This window comes from Cannabis sativa, chromosome 3, assembly GCF_029168945.1.
Source record: "Cannabis sativa cultivar Pink pepper isolate KNU-18-1 chromosome 3, ASM2916894v1, whole genome shotgun sequence".
Taxonomy (NCBI): Eukaryota; Viridiplantae; Streptophyta; class Magnoliopsida; order Rosales; family Cannabaceae; genus Cannabis; species Cannabis sativa.
In genome coordinates, this window is record NC_083603.1 from 44654136 (window position 1) to 44678421 (window position 24286).

The following is a 24286-nucleotide window of genomic DNA, read 5'->3' on the forward strand; positions in this document are numbered from 1 at the left end:
ACCACCGTAATAAAATACATATTTAGTATTAATAGTATTATTATTTATTTTATTATTAATTATATTTTAATTTTTTTTTTTAAATGAAAACTTAAGTGGTGGGAGACCTAAAACGGCTGCCTCTGTCTTAACTCAGGATCGACCCTCTTAGTCAGGTCACTGAGAGAATTCTTTCTTAACATTTAATAAAAAAATTTGCTAATAAGTTGCGTATTATGCGTTGTTTTTAATTAGAGGTAGATTTACTTTATGTTAGTCTAGTCCTAATTTTAATAAAGCGGATAATAATTTAACCAAAAAATGAGATTTGCATGAATGGATGAGATTCCTCCTTCAATTTGTTTGCTTTTTGTTCTTGTGATCATATTACTTTCTTTAGCACAACAAATGTCAAATATCAAGATATAAGTTGCCATTAAAGTCACATGTTTATAACTAATTATTATCTTATTAAAATCTAACATTGACATGGATAAAATACAGTGGGAGGGCAGGGGCATTATTTTTAGTTTTATTTTGTCTATATAAATTGTTTTTTTAAAAAAACAAAATTAATCATGATATTATTGTTACTTTGCCTCTATGAAAGTTTTTTCTTTCTATATAATTTTCATTCCAGAAGATTTTGGTAATTGGTGAATATATCATGAGCTGGAAACGCTCTGTTCTAGATAAATTTGTTAAGTCAAATTTTATTTAATAGCTTAGTCGTAGCTTTCTAATTCCCTAGCTATATATATTATAATTATATATATATAAGTAATTGTATATTCATTTTTTGTTGAGTTTGCTTGAAAAAAAAATATATATATTTTGTAGAATTTAAATATAATATTAGTTTGAATGTTTAAAGGTATCGTGGACTCCCTCAAAATGAGTTTACTATTTCTTTTAATTAAATTCCATTTATATCATTGATTGGACTGCTTCAATAAGAAGATACTATATAATATATATATGTGTAATATATATGCGTTCTAGAAGAAGAATATTGTAGAGATATTTTACTTGCTTGTTATAGATCATTCTATAATTGAATGTGAAGATGTGATTATTAAGAGATAAAAGCTTGTGGGAATAGTCTACTTACCTTAAAATGCAAGTACATTATTATAAATATATGTTTATATATAGATACACTTATCGTAATGTATCATAATATTATACTTTATATATACGTTACACGCACTACCTACATGGATATATATTATATATATATAATAAATAGTGTTTTCACACACACATATATAACAACATTCAAGTATATGTGTATGCAGACATTTTATAATAGTATATATCATATTGATAATGCCTACAATACTGCATTAACTGAAATGTATATATACAAATATACTCAAGGTGATCATTATCATTACAATGGATATATTATATATAAGCAAAAAAAAATGATTTATGGTAGGACACGTTTTAAATGAAGCATTTTTATTTATAACAATATTGATTCAATTAGAGATATTAAATATGAAAATATATATTGAGTCATATATAAAAATATAAATTACTCCATTCATCACTAATTAGTTTTGAGATAATGAAATAAAACTCTATAATTCTCAACAAATAAAGGTGCAAACAGTACAACAAACAATTTGAACATTAATTTGATCATGATAAATAATTTAAAATTTCTCAAAATTAATTATTAGTAAAATACACTGTCATTAAAGAAAATATATATATTAAGCGACTCAATTAGATACCATATTTAAACAATTTTTGTGCATAATATCTTTTATATAAATATATTATAGTTTTGCTAGGTTTTGGAGATTGATAGGAACACAGGCAGCATCAGAAGAAGTAGCATTGAAGCATTGAGTAGCAAGAACCTTGTAAGCTTGTTGTGTTAGGTGAAATCCATCAAAGAAAACATAATCCTTTCTATCTCTACAAGTCTTTTGTAACCTATCACATGTCCCATATTTGTTTACTCCACAACATGGCTTAAACCCTTCTTTAAGCCCTAACAAAAAAATAGTTATTTAATACATTAATTTCTGTATTTATAAGTTTTAATTAACGTAAAATTGCAAATACTTATGTAAAAAAAGATAGAAAGAAAAAGTGTACCGAATTTTGCAGGGTTTTGAGCTAAGTTGAGATAATAGTGATAATTTTTGGCCACTACAAAAGTGGCTTCACTCATTGTGGTGTTGCCTAATTGTGATATCTTTTTATATAACATTTGATTGAAATTGAAAACCAAAGAGTTTAGTTCATCAACACATCTGGGTTTTGCTGGGAAAGCCATATCTACTACAAATGGCAAACAACCCAAGGCTTCAACATCAAACACAACAAATTTTCTAGCTCCCAAGTTATACATTCTCTGCATACGTAAATTAATTAACATTAACATAATTAATTAGTAGTTAATTCCCCAAATCAATATATAACCAATGTTAGTAAATAAGAAAGCGAAACGAGTAAGGATAAGTGCACATATAAATTACACACAATTCTTAACACAAACTTATGCAGCCAAATATTTCAACCAATGATCATTTTTATTAAAAATAGGTCTCATTTATTAAAAGTAACTTGCTATTAGAGTAATTGAGAGTATAATTACTATGAGGTAATTTAGAGTAAAACTATGAGGTAGCATCCTATGAATAGTTACCAGTTTTTTATAATTATTAATATCCAATATTAAATTACATCAATACTAATATGAGACTTTATAAGAGTGTTAGACACATAAGTGTCCCTAGCATTTCTCTTGTAGTTTATTAGTGCACATTTCATTACTCTAAAAGTATTTATAATTTAAGTGTAACAGTCAAAATATGCACACAAAAATACACAATCTTAAGCTTCTTCACGATATACTTAATGTTGTACATATTTTTGGTTCAAATATTAGTTATGAGTAGAATAATTATGATGATTTTTTAGTATAATTAGTATTACATTATCTAGTTTTAGCAAATTAAAAGAAATGTCACTTTTACCAGCACATTTTTGTGTTGACAAAAATTTGGTATTGCGCTGGTAAAATATAATTTACTTCTGATGTATTAGTAAAAGGGGTTGGCAAATCAACGTTGGTTGCCAGCACAAAATGAAAAGAACTGACAAAAATGATTTTTACCATCGCGTAAATGTACTGGTAAAAATTAAATGTTAACCACTACAAATGTGCGCTGGGAAAAATGACATTTCTTGTAGTTAAATATATTGGAGTTTAATTAAGTAATCAAATTTTGTTAATTAATTACCATTAAAAGATGAGCATATTTTTGAACAAGATCTTGTGAAAAGGCATCATGATCGATGGAACGACGATCCATTCTTTCGTTCCTAAGAAGATTGAGAGCAAAGTCATTGACACCTGAGACTACTAAAACTATGGATTTGGACAAGTGTCTCTTCACTTCTTCTCCATTCTTCTTCTTTAAAACTTTTCTTAACTGTTCTCTCACTGTCTTTTTGAACATCTCAATTTGTCCCCTTAAGGTTGTAATACCTGGCTGATTAATTATCACATTAAACAAATAATATATTATTATTAATAGTTAGAAATAATAATTATTTATTTATATACAATATTATATAAGGAAGATAATGTTAATTAATTTATTCTTACAAACATAGCAGTGCCTGTATCGTCAAGAATTCCAGACATAGAAGAGGCATAGTTGAGACCTTCAGTATTGGTGTAACTGCTAATGTTAATGGAATTGAATGGAGGTGGTAAACTTAATCCAAGTGCTTCAGCTGCACCATTATTAACATATTATCTTTATAAATTAATTAAACTTATATAATTTATTATAAACAATATTCTTATTTTTTAATAATAAAAAAATGTTAAATAAATGGAAAAAAAAAAAAACATGGGGAAGGGGAACTATCAAAATGCATAACAATTTAGAATGATACTGAAAAATATACGGTGTGATAAAATAGAATGGAAAAGAAAGGAAACAGTCTCTATTCCATTACTAATTTGTAGTCTCTATTCCATTACTAATTTGTTTGGTTGCCTATTAAAGTGTTAGAATGTCATTCCAGTGGAATGACCTTTCTACTATTTTGGTAGAATGGTTATTTCATTTTAAAATTGAAGGAAAGACTATTCCAATTCATGATAAGAAAAAATTTAATAATTTTTTTATCAATTTTGTTATGCATTTTAAATTTTATTCCATTTCATTCCTATTCTCATTCACATTCACATTCTTATGTTTTTATTTCTCCCAACCAAACATCACCTAAATGCAATTTTTTTTGGTAAATAATTATTCGTAAATATAAATTGTATTGTAAATGTTTACAAATTTGTAAAAAATTGTTACAAATACTATATTTTTATAATTATTTTGTATTACTGTATATTTTAAGAAAATTTAATATTATACACCATAGTTTCTCAAAAACGATATTTATTTTTCTTTCTTCTTTATAATTTTTTAATAAAAAATATAAAAGGTCGTGTTTGAAAATCATTTGGTTTAAAAGAAAGAAGAAAAAAAATTAAAACCAAAATGAAAATGTTCCTTACCAAAGAAATCAGCTATGTTGTAACCATTAGTGGGCCTGCCTGGGGTTGCACCAGGAAAATCCATGCCATAAGGTAAATAGTTTGTTTTAGCACTAATATCAAGCTTGTTGTTGTTGCCAACATCAACATTAGAATCTCCAAATATGTACAATGCTGGTGCTAACTTTTGAGATTCAGATAACTCAATAAAAAAGAAGAAGAAGATGAAAACAAAAGTAATTATTGATACCAAAGAGGTGACCTTAGTGTTGACCATCTCTCTTCTATTGTATCTAAATCTAATCCTTTTGTGTCTTTTGTCAATATTTATATATACACTTTTGGGGATTTTTATGCATGTTATGTATGCCAACTTATTTCCTTAAAAGTTGGTTTTTGGCATTATACCGAAATAGTATTGGGACAGCTAGGAAATGACACTTGGTCCTTTATTAATTGATCATTTATCAACTGAAGGTGCTTAAGGTGTGGTAATAAATATATAAGTTATTAATTATTATTATAATTTCTTGTTTGTATCCTTGGCCACTAGTTAATAGCAAAGTTAACGAAAACATAACACACTTGACAAAAAGAAACATATCATTTTTTTTTTCTTTCTTTTATTTCAGTTTTCCTGTGTTTTATCTTAACAATAAGTATCTCCTTTACAGTTTTATTTTTTACAGCACATATAACAAACATAAAATAACAAATAAAACGAAATGCAATTTGATCTTCCTAAACAATGTGTTATGATGAGTCTTATAATTAAGTTTTAGTTGCATTATAGACTCTACTGTGGGCCATGTTCTCCTCTGTTTTTTCATTTTTTAGAAAACCACATAAAAGTTTATATAACACTTGGGTATTGTTCAAAAGAAAGTTAACACGTATTTTTAACTATACAAAAGAGATTAGTAATTTTGATTTCAAGTATTAGATAAAAAAAAATTAATGAAATTTTACACTGGAGTAAGGGATTTTTATAGTGTCCTTAGACAAACTGGAGAGAAGACCAATATTTTCCACTTTGGATGTACTTTCAATAGACTCCATTGCCCGTGAAGCTTGGAGAGCCATCTCAGCATGGAGTTGGAGACATGTCATAGCCATCTGATAACAAAAGATACATGTGATCATGAAGGTGAAGATATAAGTACTTAAGATTATGAGGGATCAAAGGAGATATAATGGCATACCATATAGCATTCTCTATCTGTATCTGATTCGGCCACGTGAAGGGCCCATGTGCGAACCCAATCAAGCCCTTTGGAAATTTCAAGACTTCCTTCAGTCAAAGAAGAAGCAATGTAGGACGGATGAAGTGATGACAGTACGCAAGAAGCTGCAAAAAGAGCAGCCTTCCTCACGTACGCCTCCTTGTGATGGCAAATTCCCCTGGGAGAGTGAACAAGCATCAAGTTATTTTGTGACAAATTGCATAGTGGAAAAACAAAGATTGTTTTAAGTGCTTACTTTAGGCTAATTACCTGGATTGTAGCATATCTAGAAGAGGGGAAGCCAATGCAGATGCTTCTGGATGCATGGCGGCACATTTCATACAAACACCGAGCATGTAGATGAGTTTCCCTAGGACGATGAAATCTCTGTTAAGCAAGTCTACACCGTGCCTTTTCTTGTCAAAGCCTTGCATGGCAGGAAGCATAAATGCTGCTGCATACATAGGAAACTTGTTATGGGACCATTCTGATTGGTTGTCTTGTATGTTTGACGATCCCAAGCTCCATCTGCGTGTCTTCCCTTTTCTTATCTGACCGGGCTTTGGGGGAAGTTCTCTCTCGTAACGATTTTCCCAGTTAAGTAAAGTTCCTGTTTCTGAAATCTCCTTCCAGGTGCCTGCTCCTGGTGGTCCTATGTCACTAGGCAAAAACCATGCCTGGTTCTCTGATATGGTTGAGATAAGGGGTCTCGTCTGATGTTTGGGTTTTGTAGTTTTTGTATGAGACAGCTCCAGAGCAGCGTTGGTCATTACATCGAGTATCATTATTCTTTGACTAAAATCAACATTGGGAGAATACAGAAGTTTGTGTAAAGTGTCAAGAGACTCCAATGGACACATAACAACCAAAGCAACAAGTGCTCTTTGCCTCTTGTTTTCAGCCGTTTCCTCCTCACCTTCTACAGCCAAGTCAGAGCAACGAACCTGTACAAGAGTTCTGACAAGATCACTTGCTACATGCTTGAGTTCATCAGGTGATGCTCGTACAAGTTTTTCAGCAACATCAAGAGCCTTCTCCACCTGTGAAAGATATATACATAATTTATAGGAACCATTTAGAAGAAAATAGTCTTGACATGTCTCATACGACTAACAAATAATTAAAGTTTTAACTAAAAATATCGTTATTAAATTATAGGTAGAACGGTATAACCCAGTTTTGTCAAAAGAAATCTCAGAATTGGCATCAACAGGCGGATCTCTTTAATGAATGACTGATTAAAAGGCTCAAATGGTCACTAAAAAGATAAAATTGACAAAAGAGTTGGATGACTTACTCCATCAGCATCATCAGATTTACGTAGTGCTCCAACCACATCGACCAACTGTGTAAAGTTCTTTTTCAAATCTGTATCATCATCCACCAAGTCATACGGTTGTAAAGATGAGTCACTTGAGGTATCAGAAATCTCACTCTCATTATCATCATCATCTTTGTCAGAGCCAGAATCACAATTAAGAGTAGCTGGATCAATAATCTCATCCGGGTCAACCAACTTATACTCCGATACTTCCTTAGTTTTAGTCTTTACATTTTGCAGTATATTTTTATCAGCTGTGTGGTTTACATCATTTTCCTCCACTGAAGAAATACATGATTTAACATTGACACCCTTTTCTATACACTTATTGTTTGTTAAACATTCTTTCTCAGAATCGACTAATCCAAACTCCCAGTCAATGCTTTCTCCTATGCAGCTATCATCTAGATATAAAGGATTTTCTGGATCAATAACTTTAGAGAACGCTAAAGCAACACTGCTAGCCATTCTCCGCACCAAATGGTTTGGACTCTCCAGCCTACCTGCCAGCAAGAAAAAAAGATGTAAGAGTAGTCAACCAGTCACACAAGAATGGCACAGAAATAAAAGAGTGAAAAATTACAGCTCACTCCTTGAAGAATTGAAGGCATCACATCCTTAATCTCATCTAGTTGCTCCCTAGAAATATTTTCCAAGGAAAGGCCAACAGCTGCAGATACATCTAAATTATAACATTAAGGGGTAACAGAACTGCAAACGACACAGAGAAGCAATGCAAGTTCTTTTCAAATTAAGCAGAAGAGCCAAAGAAGTTGATCTTATTATAAAAAAATTAAAAAGATTCTCCCTAAGGTTGAAGCTCCAATAACTTGTTTATTTGTTATAGACAATTCAATAAGACAGCAATAAAAAGGATACAAATCTGTTGCTCTGTTGTAGCCGATTGCACAAACTCCTTCTTGGACCACACTGATGCTAAACTATGCAGTGCCTCTAAGAATTTCTGGTTGTTGTGGCTTTCAGAAATCGGTTTTACATCAGGTGGGTGTTCAAGAAGAGCGAAATGAAGGATCCAACGAAGGCAACTAATAGGAAATACTTTCCAGAGTAAAAATTTGTCAACGAGCATGGACCTAAGAAGAAAGAAAAAATTAAAGATTGGCTAGCAAAAAACAACTGCCTTACTTGTAAGTTGTCTGTGGCACTGGCACTGTATAAAATTAATTTCAAAATACTAAAATAACTATGCAATTCCTCACTTGCTTGGAAAGAGAGGGAAACAAAGGAAATGCATCCACTGACCTGAATGAAACCTGATGTGAAAAACTTCGATGAAACAAAATCCACAGAATCCAATAAGCTTCAACATCACTCACCCGTTTCTTTGCAATCTCACGTAAAAGCTGCTCCGACATTCTTTCCACAGCATATGAATCTTTGACTGATAACATCATATTCAACCAAAACTGAGAAGCACGGTTTGATTCAATAACATCCGCAACGAGTGAACCATCATTTAATGACAATAGACTTTGAACATGCCTTAGAACCCTTGGGACAACTTCACTTACAAGAACATCTGTTAAAAAGATTTTCAAACATTCAGTTTGTACTCTCCACAGTATTAAATGACAATGCTACTATACAAGGAAAAAGGAGCACCTAAGCTTTCGGATGGAGATATCTTGAGAAACATATAATAGAAGTGTAAATTTTGCAAAAAAGACAAAAATGAAGATAAATAAAGAATCCATTTATTCTCATACGGCTAAAGCTTTCAGTTTGACACACCTATAGATCCACGGCGACAAATGCGGGAAAATGTTTCACCAACAAATGTAAAGGTACCATAACCATCCATGCCACTTCCATTGAAAACGGCTCCTCCGTCTACTAAATTTGAATTTCTTTCTTCTGCCAGATAAAGAAGCTGAATGGTAATCTGTTTGAAGAACATACTATAGTTCTGTAAAGGATAAACACTTAACTAATGTGGAGCTCCAAAAATGCAAGCAATTAATATATCATATAGCTAACTCCATCTCAACTTCTGATACCCAGCCATTTTGAATACTTTTTAATGTTAGTGATCCTCGTAAACTTGTCAAAGCACGCAGCTTGAACATAACATTAACCAAACAAGATTGGGCAAAGGATACTGAGATGAGAGTGAAACAGCAGCTCCCATTTGTGCTTTGTCTGGTAAAGACGAAACAATTTGTGCCACCATTGATACATGTGCCTTGGAATGTTCATTAAAAGAATCCTCAGTTTGGTAAGCAGCGCCAAATTCCTTAGCCATCTGAACCACTCCATTATTTTCGAGCAAGCAAAGAATGAGTAATCTGTGGAGTTTGAAAAGGAAAGCAAAAGACTCAGAATTGATTACTTATGAACTTTTATTTTATCATTAATGAAAGTCTTGTTTCTAATCCATAAAAAAATGGTGACGTTCAAATACAATATCTTGAAAACACAGATAGAGATACAATAGAACTCGTAGGATTCAGAATTTTTTTTCTGTTACCCAGATTAAAACTATGTTACATTTAATTTTAGTAATTCTATAGCATAACTGTTGCACATTGATGAAAAATGGGGAAAACATGTCTGTACAAACCTACAGATTAATAAAAACTGAACTTAGTGAACTCTGACGTTGGAAAATTCTACTAGCAAATCAACTTGAGGAAAATGGCATCTAAACTTACAATTTAACACAAAATCATGATTGTTCTTCATTTTGTAACCCATGTGTTGACTGATGGACATGAAACAAAGGGTCACCTACAATGATCAATACTCCTACTCAGGTATATTTTTAAATTGTAATGATAAAAATGCATTAGAGAGCTAGTCTCATGCGCAACATGGACCAAGCAAACAAATACAATGTTGAAACAAAACTTTAAAGCTAAAAGTTACGAGCTTGTCAACATCTACCTTTCAGTATTTGAGCGGACAGCTTGAACATCAAGTCCATCAGTTCCGATCGGCTGTAAGCAAGGGACCAAGGCTTGAACAACCTCAGTCATAAGTCCATTAGCAAAAAATGCATCATAGACATGCTTACGTGCTGAAATCGGGAAACAAGCTAGCCAATTGGAAGTAACATCTGCAACCAAAATAGCAATGTACATGAAAATTAAAGGATACATCTATGGACAACAAAGATGAAAACACAAACTTGCGTACTTCACTTTCTCGAACATGATGCTTATAACAAAATGGAGTAAGAACAGAAACTAAGTAAATGTACCCCGTAACAGAACTCGAGCTAAGGTTGGAAATGCGTTTCCTCGGTAGAACACCTGCCACCACTCACTTCTCTCATCTACTGAAGGAACTTTGGCACTAAGAATCTGAAATAATTACAAACAAAAAAACACAAAAGCAAACTTCAGTTAAAAACAAATAAAAAATAAAAGGGCCTGGGGGCTCTGAAGGTCTATTGTAACCATGAAAGCTCACCTTGTCTCGATACCGCTCATCAATACTACCTGCAGCTCAAAAACTCATGTGTTAATTGTTTCCACCGAAGTTTTAACAGAAAAGGATCCAAAATCATATCTCTAATCTTATATTTTTTTATGAAAAAAAAAAAAGAAACTGATTTCGTCTGCAACGGTGTAATCAATTGAACACAGCAATGTCAAAGATTAAAATTTATTCTCTTTCCTATCGATTCTAAGTAACCAAATTCACCGTACATAAATTTCAGAAAATGAATAAGTCGAGTGAAGTTTACCTGAGAGAAGCGAAGAATCGAGAGGAAATAGAAGGATGGCGAAGGAGTGAAGAGAGCAAATGAGTTGGTCGACATGCTTGGCGTCATTAATAGCGGAGATTACTTCTCCAACCTTGTGAAGGACTTGAGCTTGTACGACCTTCTCTCTCCTTGTTCCCTTATCCTCCATTTCCATCACCTTTGCCTTCGCAGTTCGTTCTTCCGTTACTGTAGCCTTCACTTCGGAGACAGAGAGAGAAAAAGAAGAATAGCTTGAGTTGAGCAATGAACTCTGAGAAAGAGAGACTTCGACTTACCCAGAGAGAGAGAAGAAAATGAACAACAATCACAGCGAAAAGAGTGAAGCAATTGAAAGTAGAATAAAATTCAGCAATAAGAAATTGAAATCAAAATAGAATAAATACGATTTTTTTTTTTTGTGAAGGAATGAATAAGTAGGATTTGTTTGCCAATTATATGAACTTAACTTTTTATGTTGTTGCAAAATTTCATTGTTGTTGTTGTTGTTGATGATATAGCATTAATGTGATAGGCTAATTAGGATTTTTGTCCTTTTAATTTTGACATATACCAAATCATGCCCCCTAAACTTTTAAGGTCGTTAAAAATGCTCCCTAAACTATTGTGATTGTTGGATTTAAGGATTTATTTTTTCCAATTTTAGTAAAAAAGTCTAACATAGATAGAAGTTCAAAGGGCATAATTTAGTACTGTTACGAATTTTCTGTTTATTACGCAAGTGTACGTATCAAGTAGTATCTCACGCAAGTGAGGTCGAACCACAGGGAATTGGATTAAGTACTACTAAACTATACTTATGATTCTATTTGGTAAAATAATAAGTTGCAATTTAAAAGTAAATAACTCAGAAATTAAAGAGAAAATAAACGAAGATTAATCAAGATGAGAGATTAGGGAGGTGAATCCTGTTGATAAGCTACCTATGTCAATACCTAAATGCTATCCTTATCTCAATGTGAAAGACAGATTATAAATTAACCTAACTCTTTTCAGATCTTTTAGGTTCTAAATAATATGTTCTCTAATTAACTTCTTAATTAGATCAACACAAAATCAGCATTAAGCAATAATCTATTAGTCACTAGGCTATGTAAATACTTTCGTTTTACATCAAAACCTAGACTATCCAAATTTTAGCATTCCTAATTCTCACTTTTCAGATTTCGAATTAGGATCATAGAGCATGTAAAAGGTGATCAAGCTTGCACATGAAATTAAACACAAATAGAGATAGTATTCACACATAAGATGAAGGAATGGCAATTATTTATTAACTAGGCATAAACTTAAACAACAATCATCATCCTCCCTTATTGGGAAATTTAGTTCATAATAACTCTAAAAACATCCATGATTAATTCAGAAATAAAAACAAGCATAAAGATGAATAAAAAGGGTAAAAGAAAGAAACTAGAAGGTGGTATCGCTCCGGGTCTTCAAGATAGCTTCCTCTCCACTTTGCCTCCACTATTAGGTCTGTTTTTGCTTAGATCTGACCTTCAATGTCGTATTCCTTATATAGGGATGAGTGGTGAGCCTCCAATTGAGTGAAAAATCAAAATTAGGTCAAATCTGCGATTTCCGTACATAGTCGCGACTAGCATTTAAGCTGGTCGCGACTACAGGCAAAACTCGAAAAACCGAGTTTCTGCCAAACTCACGAAGTCGCGACTAGGGTCGCGACCAGGAAAAAGGGTCGCGACCTGGCTCTCTGGAGGTCGCGACTACTGACACTTCTGGAACCGAATTTTCCAATTTTTCCAAGTTTATCCCAGTTTTTCGCCATTTGACTGAATTCGAACTTTAACACCCCGGGAACCTGAAATAATGAAAATCAAGCGTAAAACTGCTCCAAAAGACACCAATAGACGAGATAATGCTAACTTTAAAGATCCAAAATATAGGTTAATTATAACCTAACAAGTACATGTCAAAGTTCGAAGGGTATGATTTGGTAGATATCAAAGTTTTGGAGCATGATTTAATACATAAACAATCTTTGAAATAGTAAAATTGAATGAAATTTGACAAAAGTCCTTAAATTCAACATTTTCAATAGTTCAGGGGACATGATTTGGTACATGTCAAAGTTCAGGGGCAAAAATCCTAATTATCCTAATGTGATATTAATTACGTCTAATTTAAGAGTTGAGGCGAAAAAAAATAATAGTAATTGTTGACCCCGAAAGATTTGTGAAGTGAAAATATGGAGGACATAACCAAAGATAAGGAAGAAAGGAAAGGAAGAGGTGTGGGGTAGAGTCTCGCGGTTGCGACCTGCACTGTTAGGGGCTAGAAGGCCACAAGAGGCGAGGAGCCTCGTTTTCCATGCATGTGTCACTTTGCTAGAGACATAGCGGCCTTGTGTCACACCAGCGCTCAAATAGAACAAGGGGAACCTCGTTAGTTTTGTGTCACACCATTCTAACTTAGCGAGACAAGAGTCTTGTTAGAGTCCACTTTTGCCACCTCTCTTCGATCCAAACAAAATGAGATTCTCGCTAACACATCGTTTCTTACCATAAAACAGTCTCAACAAATGATAATTCTTCCAACAACTTAAGGTTTTAACAAAGTCTTGGGTCAAACTTAGTAAAAAAAACTACAAGGAAAATGGGAGGCACGCTTAAGCAAGGACGGACGGATGGATCGGTGAGCTCAGCCATAAAACCTACAACATTTGAGGCAAAGTAATGGACGTACATAAGGTACGAAGTAGTGGGAGCATGATCTCGTGTGGCAGTATGACTTGACACTCGATCACCACTACTTGCCCCCCACTACCTTGTCTCTTGTCTGGTCCCTATAGGAGACCACTTAAGGAATCAAAATTGTAATCAAGAGCCATGAGAGTCCCTTATAAATACCCTTCCATCTCAACAAAAAAGGAAGGGCTTGAAACCTTGTAAGAAAAATAGTTATGATTCAAATACAAGATCTTCTTCTTACTTAAGATTTATTCTTTAACCAAATTTATGTTACTATTATTGCACCTATATTAACTCATACTTAATCTCCCTACTTAACGAATAACTTGAGATTTTTTGTCCTTAACTTCGTTGACGAGTTTCCACTATTAATAGTTTGGCATTGTCTGTAGGAAGAGACAAAATTCAGCTACGTTTTTCTAAATCAAAACATCCAATTTTTGGTATAAGTGTATTCCCGCCTTCCCAATGACCGCAAAAGAAACTTGGTCACCAACGCTCCGGTCCCTACCACTTTAGCATCAACCGCTAGAAGAAATCCAATAGAAACTGTCTAAGCTTGCACTACGAAAATTCTACCATCGGAGCAGAATAGCGAGAGCTCACAGTACATGTACGTGTAGGTCGATCAATAAATATATTATAACCCGACCAAACTGACTGACGTACACCCCTAATTATTGCACCTATATTAGCCCATACTTAATCTTTGTACTTAACAAGTAATTCAAAATTTTTGGTTAATAATTTCGTTGACGAGTTTTTATCGTTAACAATAATATATTTAATTTAATAAATTAAATTTCCAATAGAATAAAATTGTTAAATAGACATTTGTACTACCTGTACCTCAAAGCCACATAAGAAAATTGTTTTGAAAAATAAAATATAATTAAATAGAATATTTGTAATAATTTTGATAATTATGCAGTAATTTTTACTGCAAAAAAATTTCAACATGCAAAAATCTATAAAGAAATTAGAAGGAAAAAATATCTATTTATTTTGAAAACAAAAAGAAAGTGTACTTGAAAAATTACATTGAAGCCCCTACTCACGGGAGAAAAATAAATTTTAAAACTAAAATTAAAAGATTTTATGATTTTTGCCCTATAAAGTGTGACCTATGTATAATTGTGCTTCTTGAGTTTTTCTACCCATTAAAAAATTTTGTTATAATTTTTTTTTTTAAATTGGGGCTTGAGCGATGGGTGGTCGCCTAAACAACCATGTCATTATTTCATTTGTCACATGTCATAAAACTTGGCAAACTGACAACTTTTCAACATTGTGAATAGTTAGAGACTATTTTAATATATTGAGGGACACAATAATACATAATGCATAAGTCATAATGGAAGATGGAATATGCATGATAATTCTGGCTTTTGGAGAAAGTTTTGGTACTTGAAACTTCCTCCTAAAGTTAAGAATTTGCTTTGGAGGGCTGTTACCAATTGTCTTCCGACTCTAGTCTCTCTTCAAACTAAGCGGGTTCATGTTTACAGTATTTGTTCTTTGTGTAATTTTGAACCCGAAACCACTTTTCATATTATGGTTGGTTGTTCTTTTACCAAAGCTTGTTTGGAGCGAGATTTAGGTCTGCTTTTTCATAATGGGGATGAGGATTTTGGTGGCTGGTTTGAGGATTTCTGTAACACTCATTTGACTGAGAATATTGAGAAGCTGGCAATGATTCTTTGGAGTGTTTGGGGGTCGCAATGATTTACTTTGGAATGATAAGGCTACTTCTGTGGAAAGAGTTGTTTCATCTGCAATTACGTACCTTGAACTTTGGAAATTTGCTCAAAATAACAATGGAGGAGTTTCATTTTCTTCTGGTCAGCCTCGTGCTGGTGTTGAGCACTGTATTAAACCGTCTTTGGGAGAGTTGAAGGTTAATTGTGATGCTACTCTTTTTTCTGGAGAAAGGAGACATGGGTTGTGATGGATTGCTAGAGACCATGCTGGGTTGTGCTTTGCTGCTGCTGCTGTCAAACTCTGAGGTGAAATTCACCCTATTGTTGCTGAGGCGTTGTCCATGAAGGAGGCTTTGAGTTGGGTTAAATCATGTTGGGGAGAAGGCAGGACTGTTGAGGACTTTTGTCCTACAGCGGTGATTTTGGAGTCGGATTGTCTTGTGTTGGTTAATGCTATCAATAGCAAGAACCACATTCTTTCTCCTCTTGGTCTTATTATTTCGGATTGTATTAATCTTATACGGTCCTTTTCTAATTTTCATATTTCAGTTCAGTTTGTTAAACGATCTGGAAACCAAGCGGCTAACTGGTTAGCTCGTTCTTCTGGTTCATGTCCTGATCGTATTTCCAGTAGGGGGTCTGTCCCTTCTGGTTTGGAAGCTATTTTGTTAGCTGATTAGCTTTAATGAAAGTTGCAATCTTTGTTTCAAAAAAAAAATGGCTAAACCGAAAAAAATATAAAATTGTTGGGATCAAAGCGATATTTTCTTCAAAGTCAGGGACCACTAGAGTAATAATAACTCTTCTACCCTCAAAACTACGCCGTTTTGTGCGTCAGCGTAAAAACACTTATAAACCTCTCTGGGCCTCCATTCACTTCTCTTCAGTGTTCCTTTGTTCGTTTTTTCTCTTTACTCAAACTCTCTTCCATGGCGACTGCGATGGTGGCTGATCCAAACAAGAAGCAACCCCGGCCGGGGCGAGGCGGGTTCGAAGCCCATGGACTATCCGAAGAAGAGGCTCGAGTCAGAGCCATAGCTGAGATCGTAAGCTCCATGGTCGACCTCTCTCACAAAGGCGAAAATGTCGACCTCAACGCACTCAAGTCAGCCGCTTGCCGCAAGTACGGTCTGGCGCGTGCGCCCAAGCTCGTGGAGATGATTGCGGCACTTCCTGATTCGGAGCGCGAGTCGTTGCTCCCCAAGCTCAGGGCCAAGCCGGTTCGAACCGCCTCCGGCATCGCCGTCGTGGCCGTGATGTCTAAGCCTCACCGGTGCCCTCACATCGCCACTACTGGTAATATTTGCGTGTACTGCCCTGGTGGACCTGACTCTGACTTCGAGTACAGCACTCAGTCTTATACTGGCTACGAGCCAACTAGTATGCGCGCCATTAGAGCAAGGTAGGGTTTCAATTTTTTATTAGTTCTTACTATTCTTTATACATATGTCTCGGTTTTGTTATCATTAGTTTAATTATCTTAGTCGAGCATAATTGTTGGATTGTAAATGAACTCATCATGGTAAGTGTTTGTTTGGGTTAGTGTGGCTTAGTTTCATGAACAAGTGACTTAACAGAGATCTTAGATGGGGAACTTAATGCTATGTTTTTTCTAGGAAGGCGGGAAAGAATTCAAACGTAAGGGTAGAGAAAGGATAACAGTCTTCTTTGTAATTGGTACTAAGCAATGATATAGTAAGGTGTCTAAATTTGGCTAAATAACCTAATATTGGAGACTGGTAATTGTTTGTTTGTGTGGTTCAGTTTCATGAACATGTGACCTGACGTAAATCTTAGATGGGAAATTAATGCTATGTTTTGTAGGAATGTAGGAAAGAATTTAAAGGAAATGGTAGAGGAAGGAAAGCAGTCTTCTTTGGATTAACTATTTGGTAGTACTAGAGGAATGATGGAATGTGGGATCTAGATTTGGCTGAAACTGATTATTTGAACATCATCGTCTAGGATGTTCCCTATAAAAATGCCTCTTCACAAACAATCTTGCTCTCCAAAATTTATTCACCAATCTTCTGACTCCCCTTTCCTTCTCCCTTCTTATATTCATTTCAAAATAATGCCTTAAGGTTGTTGTTGTTCTTTTATTATTACTTTTCTTACTTATTTGCTTACTGAATTTTAATTTTGATTTTTGGTATTGTGAAATGTCATTAGTCATTGTGATTATCTGACATGCAGTATTACTTTTTTCTTCTTTGCAGTATAATGTTTGATATATTTTCTGTTAATAATTGTTCACCTGCGCTCTTATATCTGGTTTTAGATACAACCCGTATGTCCAGGCTAGAAGCAGGATAGATCAGTTGAAGCGTTTGGGTCACAGTGTAGATAAGGTCTGGTTTGTTTGCATTTAAAATACTTGAACAACTATTTTATGCTTATGGATGTTGAAGCAAATTGTCACCTGCTTACTAGCATGACCATATGATTTCAGGTTGAGTTCATTTTGATGGGTGGTACGTTTATGTCACTGCCAGCAGATTACCGTGATTATTTCATAAGGAATCTTCACGATGCTTTGTCGGGACACACCTCTGCGAATGTAGAAGAGGCCGTGGCTTACTCAGAGCATGGTGCTACTAAATGCATTGGCATGACAATCGAAACGTGAGTTCTAAATTTTATGTATATAGATATGAAGTCCCGATATCTGAATTGTTTATTTCAAGTATCCAACCCTTTCTTAAAAACAAATAAATAAAGATTAAAAGTAACTATACTTCTTGCTCTGGTTTTTAGATATTTGACAATTTTCCTTATTTCTTGCTTCGATCCAAATCATCAGGAGGCCAGATTATTGCCTTGGACCTCACCTGCGCCAAATGCTTACCTATGGTTGCACAAGACTGGAGATTGGAGTACAAAGTACTTATGAAGATGTGGCTCGTGACACAAACAGAGGTCATACAGTTGCTGCTGTGGCCGACTGTTTCTGCTTGGCAAAGGATGCTGGTTTCAAGGTGTGTTTTTTTACCCTTAACATGTCTTTGTTCAAGTTACATGATAAACGTGATTATAATTTCTAATGGCTGATTATGAATCTATTTCAACTACTTGTGGTCTTTCTACCAGAAAAGCTATGCTTTTTCTGTTTTTGTTACATATCCTTTTATCATCTCGATTTAAGTTTTTTATGTTTTTGTGTCAAGGACAACTAATTGTACATGTTTCATCATGAATGTTATGTGAATCTGCTGCACACAAATGCTTCTCAAGTGTCTTGTTTTCATTTCTCATGCTAATGTGTATTCTTTAGGTTGTTGCACACATGATGCCTGACCTTCCAAATGTTGGTGTGGAGAGGGACATGGAAAGTTTCCGGGAGTTTTTTGAGAGCCCATCATTTCGAGCTGATGGACTTAAAATCTATCCTACGCTTGTGATCCGTGGAACTGGGCTTTATGAGCTCTGGAAAACTGGCAGGTATAATTTCAATATTTATTTTCATGTTTTCATTTGTCCCAAAGAAGAAAGCCTTTCTCTTCCTGCTTTGTGTGGTTTACTTTCAGTGATTGCAGATGCTTAAAGTGTATGATTTCTCTTGTCTTTGGAACAAACCTTGGCGCAGTTAAACACTAACAATGGCTTAACATGAGGATCAATGTTGAATATCTTAGTAAAAATGTTTATATTTTTTTCCATTTGCAGGTATAGAAACTATCCACCAGAGCAACTCGTGGACATTGTAGCTAGGATTCTAGCCTTGGTACCTCCTTGGACACGTGTCTACAGGGTACAGCGGGATATTCCCATGCCTCTAGTTACATCGGGGGTTGAGAAAGGAAATCTTCGGGAGCTGGCTTTAGCTAGGATGGAGGACTTGGGATTAAAATGTCGTGATGTTCGAACAAGAGAGGCTGGAATCCAAGTAAGTATGCACTACTGTGCTTATTATGTAATTGTGAGAAACTCGGTAATTCTGTTTCTCAGAAAAGGGAAGAGAAAAAGGAAAAGAAAGTGACACAATGAAAAAGTAAATAAAGTCCAAAATACTTGCTAATATGTTTGATTGTTTTAGGATATCCACCACAAAATTAAGCCTGAACAAGTTGAGCTAGTACGCCGAGATTATGCAGCAAATGAAGGGTGGGAAACCTTCCTCTCATATGAAGACATACGCCAGGTATTTGGAATCTCTCCCCATCTACCTTCCTGAAAATATTTTGTCCCCGGCTACTGAATGGTTTCCTATGCCGTTAACCAATTTACTGGTGATACTGAGCCAATTGTTTAACAGTCAATGGTGCTCGAGATGAATCCATGTTGTTTTCTGTTTGCTAGCAAAACAGTTTGGACCTGCTGAAATCTAAGATGCTTTTTTCTTTTTTCTTTGTTGACAATAGGATATTCTTGTTGGCCTGCTGCGGCTACGCAAATGTGGACGAAACACAACTTGTCCTGAACTCATGGGGAAATGTTCCATCGTTCGGGAACTCCATGTTTATGGAACTGCTGTTCCGGTTCATGGGAGGGATGCAGACAAACTGCAGCATCAGGTACACACACTAATGCTTCTACTAAACAAAACAACCAAAAGTAATAAAGAAGCTAAAGTAAATGTTCCTAATCATTACAAGTTCTTAATCCTTTTGTTGTTTTTGTTCACAGGGTTATGGTACTCTTCTGATGGAGGAGGCCGAGCGGATTGCTCGCAGGGAGCATAGGTCGACGAAGATAGGTGTTATTTCTGGTGTAGGAACACGGCATTACTATAGGAAACTGGGTTATGAGCTTGAAGGGCCATACATGGTGAAACATTTAGTATGACAAAAGCTAAAGTGGAACACAGTTTTGCCTCATCTATAATCTGTAACCTTATAAGAAAGTTATCTTTTGGCTTTGGATATTTATCTTTTATATATTACCTTTGTGCATTAGGCTGTGTAAATGATTTCTTTTTCTTCATTTTTCCATTTAGTTCAATAATAGATTTTTAGTTTGATAAAAAAATAAAAATAAAAAACAATGTAAAGCCACACTTGTTCATTGGTTCAAGAATGAATTTGCAATTGTGGTTTGGCAATATTGTCTACTGATAGACTAAAGTGTTTTATTTATTAACTAGTTAATTAGATAAGATTAATTTAATTAATTATCCAAGAAGGAAAAAAATATAAATTTTGGGAAAAATAAAAATTATAAAAGAAATAATTTATTCATAGTGTATATTACTTTATAAACAATGTGGGATGTGGCATTATTAACAAAAGTAAGATTGATGACTAATCATGCTTAAATTCTCACAAAATTAGAAAAATAGAAATAAAAAATTATAGAGAGCCACTTACACACTAATGTGCTTTCCTTTATATAAACATATAGATTTTTTTTTTGTGTGTGTAAGTTTAATATAGATTATCCGAATGAAATTGTTTTACAATTGTATGACACTTTTATCAAATTTATTAATTATTTTACTTTTACTTTTAATTTTAAAAAAAGTAAATATAATGATTTGATTGAATAAATAATAGAATATTCTTAAGGGCGCTATTTTTGCATTGCAAATATGTTTTGCTCTACATGCTTAAAACATTGTATATCACATGCTCTTCGCTGATGATAGTTATGTCTTCTGTAGAGCTAATACTCGGGAAGCTGATTCTATTATGGAGTTACTACATCTTTATGAGCAAGCTTCGGGTCAAAGAGTGAATTTTGAGAAATCATCTGTTTTCTTCAGTTCTAATACTGAAGCTTCTGTGAGAGATTTTCTCTGTGGACAGTTAGGGATTTATGAAGCCGATGATAACATCACCTATCTCGGTCTGCCAAATATCATGGGCCGAAAGAAAACTACCATTTTAGGTTTTCTTAAGGACAAATTACAAAAGCGTATTCAAGGGTGGGAAGGTCGCTTACTCTCTCGTGCAGGGAAGGAGGTCTTACTAAAAACTGTTGCACAAGCTATTCCTAACTATGCAATGAGTGTCTTTCTGCTTCCGGTGGAAACCAGTAAGGAATTAGAAGGTATTATGGCTAAATTCTGGTGGAGAACAGGCTATTCGAATACAAGGAATATTAGTTGGATGAGCTGGGGGTGCATGTGTAGACACAAACATGCAGGTAGATTGGGCTTCAGAAGCCTTCATGATTTTAATTTATCTTTACTGGGAAAGCAAGGGTGGCAGCTCCTTACAAATGAATCTTCTTTGATTGGAAAGGTGTTTAAGGCTCGTTACTACCCAAATAAAACATTTCTGGATGCTAGTTTGGGTAATAATCCCAGCTTTGTTTGGCGGAGTGTGCATGAGGCGCATGCTATTGTTCGGGGGGTGCTCGAAGGACGGTGGGAGATGGTTCTACGATCTCAATTTTACATGATCCTTGGTTACCTTGCCCTGTAGATCCGTATGTGCATTCGGACCATCCTGGTTTACAAGACAAAACAGTTCACAACCTCTTTCGTTTGGATGATAAGGTGTGGGACATGGAAATCATCAATAACTTGTTCTCTGCCCATGACAGTGCTCTTATTACATCTATACAGCTGAGCTTAATGTTGGGTTTTATGCCCTAAATAAAACTCTGTTTCAATGTAATCCAGATTATTCAATATCAATAAAGTAACAGAAGTAATTTTTCATTCACTTGTGTATGTTTTGGTTCACTTAATCAATTGCTTGTCTATTTGATTTATAAATTCATCCAAACCCCTTTTCACATACTTGATCATGTTTATTGTGTTGTCAACACAGTGGAAAATAAACATGACTATGTGAATAAAGTATTCCTAGATTTATCAGAACACTGGGTTTTACTGATATGATAATCTACAACAGAGTTTACTTACATTTAGAGAAATATTATGTTCTTTCCAGAACATAGGTTAAAGTAAAGCTCAGGTTGGATGCATGGAGTATGCATTGGAATGGACCGATATTGAACTTTGAATTAGATTTTGAAACTTACCGTAAACATCTATTCAATTCAATATCATAAGTTGATCCTAGATCACATGATCGAAATCCTGATATGGTTAGGCTTAATTTCAAGAGTATTATTCGTGTTCTTTGATTTGTTAGTTAAGCCTAATCTTTAGTCTGGGCAATACATACATTTTGGGAACACGGTAGTGCGATTGAGTGGGAGCGCTAACATAAATATGGAATCTATAGCTTCTATCTGGCGAATAGTAAGCAAAGGGTGATTTCCTTCGAGCTTAACCAAACGAGATAAATGATTGAGTACTCATTTCACTTAGTTGAAATATCATTTATACAGGGTTAAGTGTTTTAAGGATAAAATACATTGTAGGGTGTTACGGTAATTTAGTCCCTTTACAGTGTAAATCATCCATATGGAGGATCATTGATCACATTAGGATTATAACAATGGATAACTAATAATGTGTCTATATGGTGGAACATATAGAGCATTCTATATACTGAGAGTGCAATTCTGAGTTCTATGTGTGGATTCAACGAAGAATTAATAAGTTAGTGAATTTAAGTAGTAAATTCTAGATGCAGCATTGGAAGCTCGGATATATAGACCCATGGTCCCCTCACTAGTTGAGATGATATTACTTGTAAGACTCATTTAATTGATTTTAATTAATCAATTAAAAATTCTCAAGATAAACTTGTCTATTTGAGAATTTATCACTTATTAAGGGCAAAAACAAGAATAGAGATTTTGAAGGGCATATTTATTAATTAGGAAACTTTAATTAGTTTCATTATTAATAAAATAAATGATAATATATTATTTGATAATTAATTTTAATTATTAAATAATTAGATTTGACATTTATGTGGTTGAACAAAGGAATTGGCAGTTTTTGACTAAACAGGAAACTATCAGTGTAGGAAAAGGAAAGTTAGAAAAGTGGCAAGCCTTGTTTCCACAATGCCTAGGCCGGCCACTTAGCTTCCTTTTCTCTTTGATTTTTTCAATTCCAAATGTCAATCATAGCCCTGGGTGGTCTTCTATAAATAGAAGGCAAAGGCTTCAGAGTTGAACACAATCGTACAACCTTTTCACAACATTATTCTGAAAGAATTTTCTCTCAGAAAATTCTCTCTGAGCCGCCACCCTCTCTCTCTCTTCCTTCACTGTTTCGAAAAGTATAAGTGCTAGAGTAGTGCCCACACACATCAAGTAATACCTCAATCATAGTGAGGAAGGCTGTGTAGAATTCAGAAACAACATACTTGTGAGTAGATCTAAGATCCTGGTAAAATAACTTCCAACACTTAAACTATCATAGAGATTGCTGGTCTTAGAAATTTGAGAATAATGGCCTGTTTACCATAAAAAGTGTGTATCGTTTATTGGAAAATCTCAAATATGATTGGTTGGACGATGACAACACTAGTTTTTGGAGGAAAATGTGGAAATTAAAGATTCCCCCAAAGGTTAGTTACTTTATTTGGAGAGCAGCTTCGGGTATCCTCCCAACTTGTTTGCAACTTCTCAAGCGTCATGTGGTTATTAGCCCCATTTGTCCGGTATGTCATGAGGCTGAGGAATCTATTTTTCATGCTCTAGTGAGTTGTTCTTTTGCTAGAGCTTGTTGGAATAGATCTTTGGTTAGTATTTCTAGTTGGTCAGCTGATAGTTTTGGCTCTTGGTTTCAATCTCTTTCGGCAAGGATCAATCGTCAAGCATTGGAGGAAGCGGCGATGGTCGCATGGAGTATCTGGAAGGCCCGTAATGAGGTTGTTTGGCAACAAAAATCTTCTACTGCTCCATCAGTTGTTTTGTCGGCAAGATCACTCCTTAATCAATTTCTTTTTGCACAATCACGGACGACAAATTCGTTGTCTAATAGTTCGGTGGGGCTGTCTTCGCGTGTGGATTGGACTACACCAGTTTCTGATCAGATCAAAGTTAATGTTGACAGAGCTCTATTTAATGATGTTAGCCATTTTGGGATGTGTTGCTTAGCCCGTAACCATGCTGGCCAAGTTCTTGAGGCCTTCACTACTAGCAGGAGGGGAATTGTTAGGCCAAAGATTGCAGAAATCATCGGGATCAAGGAAGCTTTAAGCTGGATCCACCAACATAATTGGCAAAATGTTCTGCTGGAAACTGATAGTTTGGTCTGTGTTCAGGCTATCCAGAGTGAGTTGCA

The 24286-nt window shown here is 34.6% G+C and overlaps 4 protein-coding genes across 5 annotated transcripts; 2 read left to right on the forward strand and 2 right to left on the reverse strand.

The window, feature by feature from the left end:
* Positions 1-1766: 1766 nt before the first annotated feature.
* On the reverse strand, positions 1767-4784 carry LOC115710393 (GDSL esterase/lipase 7-like). The gene is made up of 5 exons (XM_030638758.2): positions 4529-4784; positions 3611-3741; positions 3243-3494; positions 2092-2350; positions 1767-1984 (listed from the first exon to the last, which is right to left on the reverse strand). Exons 1-5 carry the CDS (start codon positions 4782-4784, stop codon positions 1767-1769), a joined length of 1116 nt encoding a protein of 371 aa, XP_030494618.2.
* Positions 4785-5378: 594 nt separating this feature from the next.
* LOC115710030 (uncharacterized) lies at positions 5379-11234 on the reverse strand. Of its 2 annotated transcripts, XM_061111237.1 has the most exons (13): positions 10761-11234; positions 10484-10512; positions 10272-10374; positions 9956-10127; positions 9172-9357; positions 8804-8970; positions 8315-8591; positions 7931-8145; positions 7635-7733; positions 7028-7554; positions 6001-6770; positions 5710-5908; positions 5379-5623 (listed from the first exon to the last, which is right to left on the reverse strand). In XM_061111237.1, the coding sequence occupies exons 1-13, from the start codon at positions 10933-10935 to the stop codon at positions 5462-5464; spliced, it is 3081 nt and encodes a 1026-aa protein (XP_060967220.1). In that variant the 5' UTR covers positions 10936-11234; the 3' UTR covers positions 5379-5461. The 2 variants fall into 2 exon arrangements, with proteins under 2 accessions (XP_060967220.1, XP_030494194.2); XM_030638334.2 differs by lacking the exons at positions 10272-10374; positions 10484-10512; positions 10761-11234 and adding an exon at positions 9724-9799 and having other exon boundaries at positions 9956-10019.
* A 4826-nt stretch (positions 11235-16060) lies between these two features.
* Positions 16061-20081, forward strand: LOC115710248 (elongator complex protein 3). The gene is made up of 9 exons (XM_030638602.2): positions 16061-16591; positions 17471-17540; positions 17642-17814; positions 17993-18167; positions 18464-18630; positions 18856-19075; positions 19226-19330; positions 19551-19703; positions 19816-20081. Exons 1-9 carry the CDS (start codon positions 16119-16121, stop codon positions 19972-19974), a joined length of 1695 nt encoding a protein of 564 aa, XP_030494462.1. The 5' UTR covers positions 16061-16118; the 3' UTR covers positions 19975-20081.
* A 672-nt stretch (positions 20082-20753) lies between these two features.
* Positions 20754-21554, forward strand: LOC115710395 (uncharacterized). Its single transcript, XM_030638761.2, has one exon. It carries the CDS (start codon positions 20754-20756, stop codon positions 21552-21554), a length of 801 nt encoding a protein of 266 aa, XP_030494621.2.
* The last annotated feature ends 2732 nt before the right edge of the window (positions 21555-24286 follow it).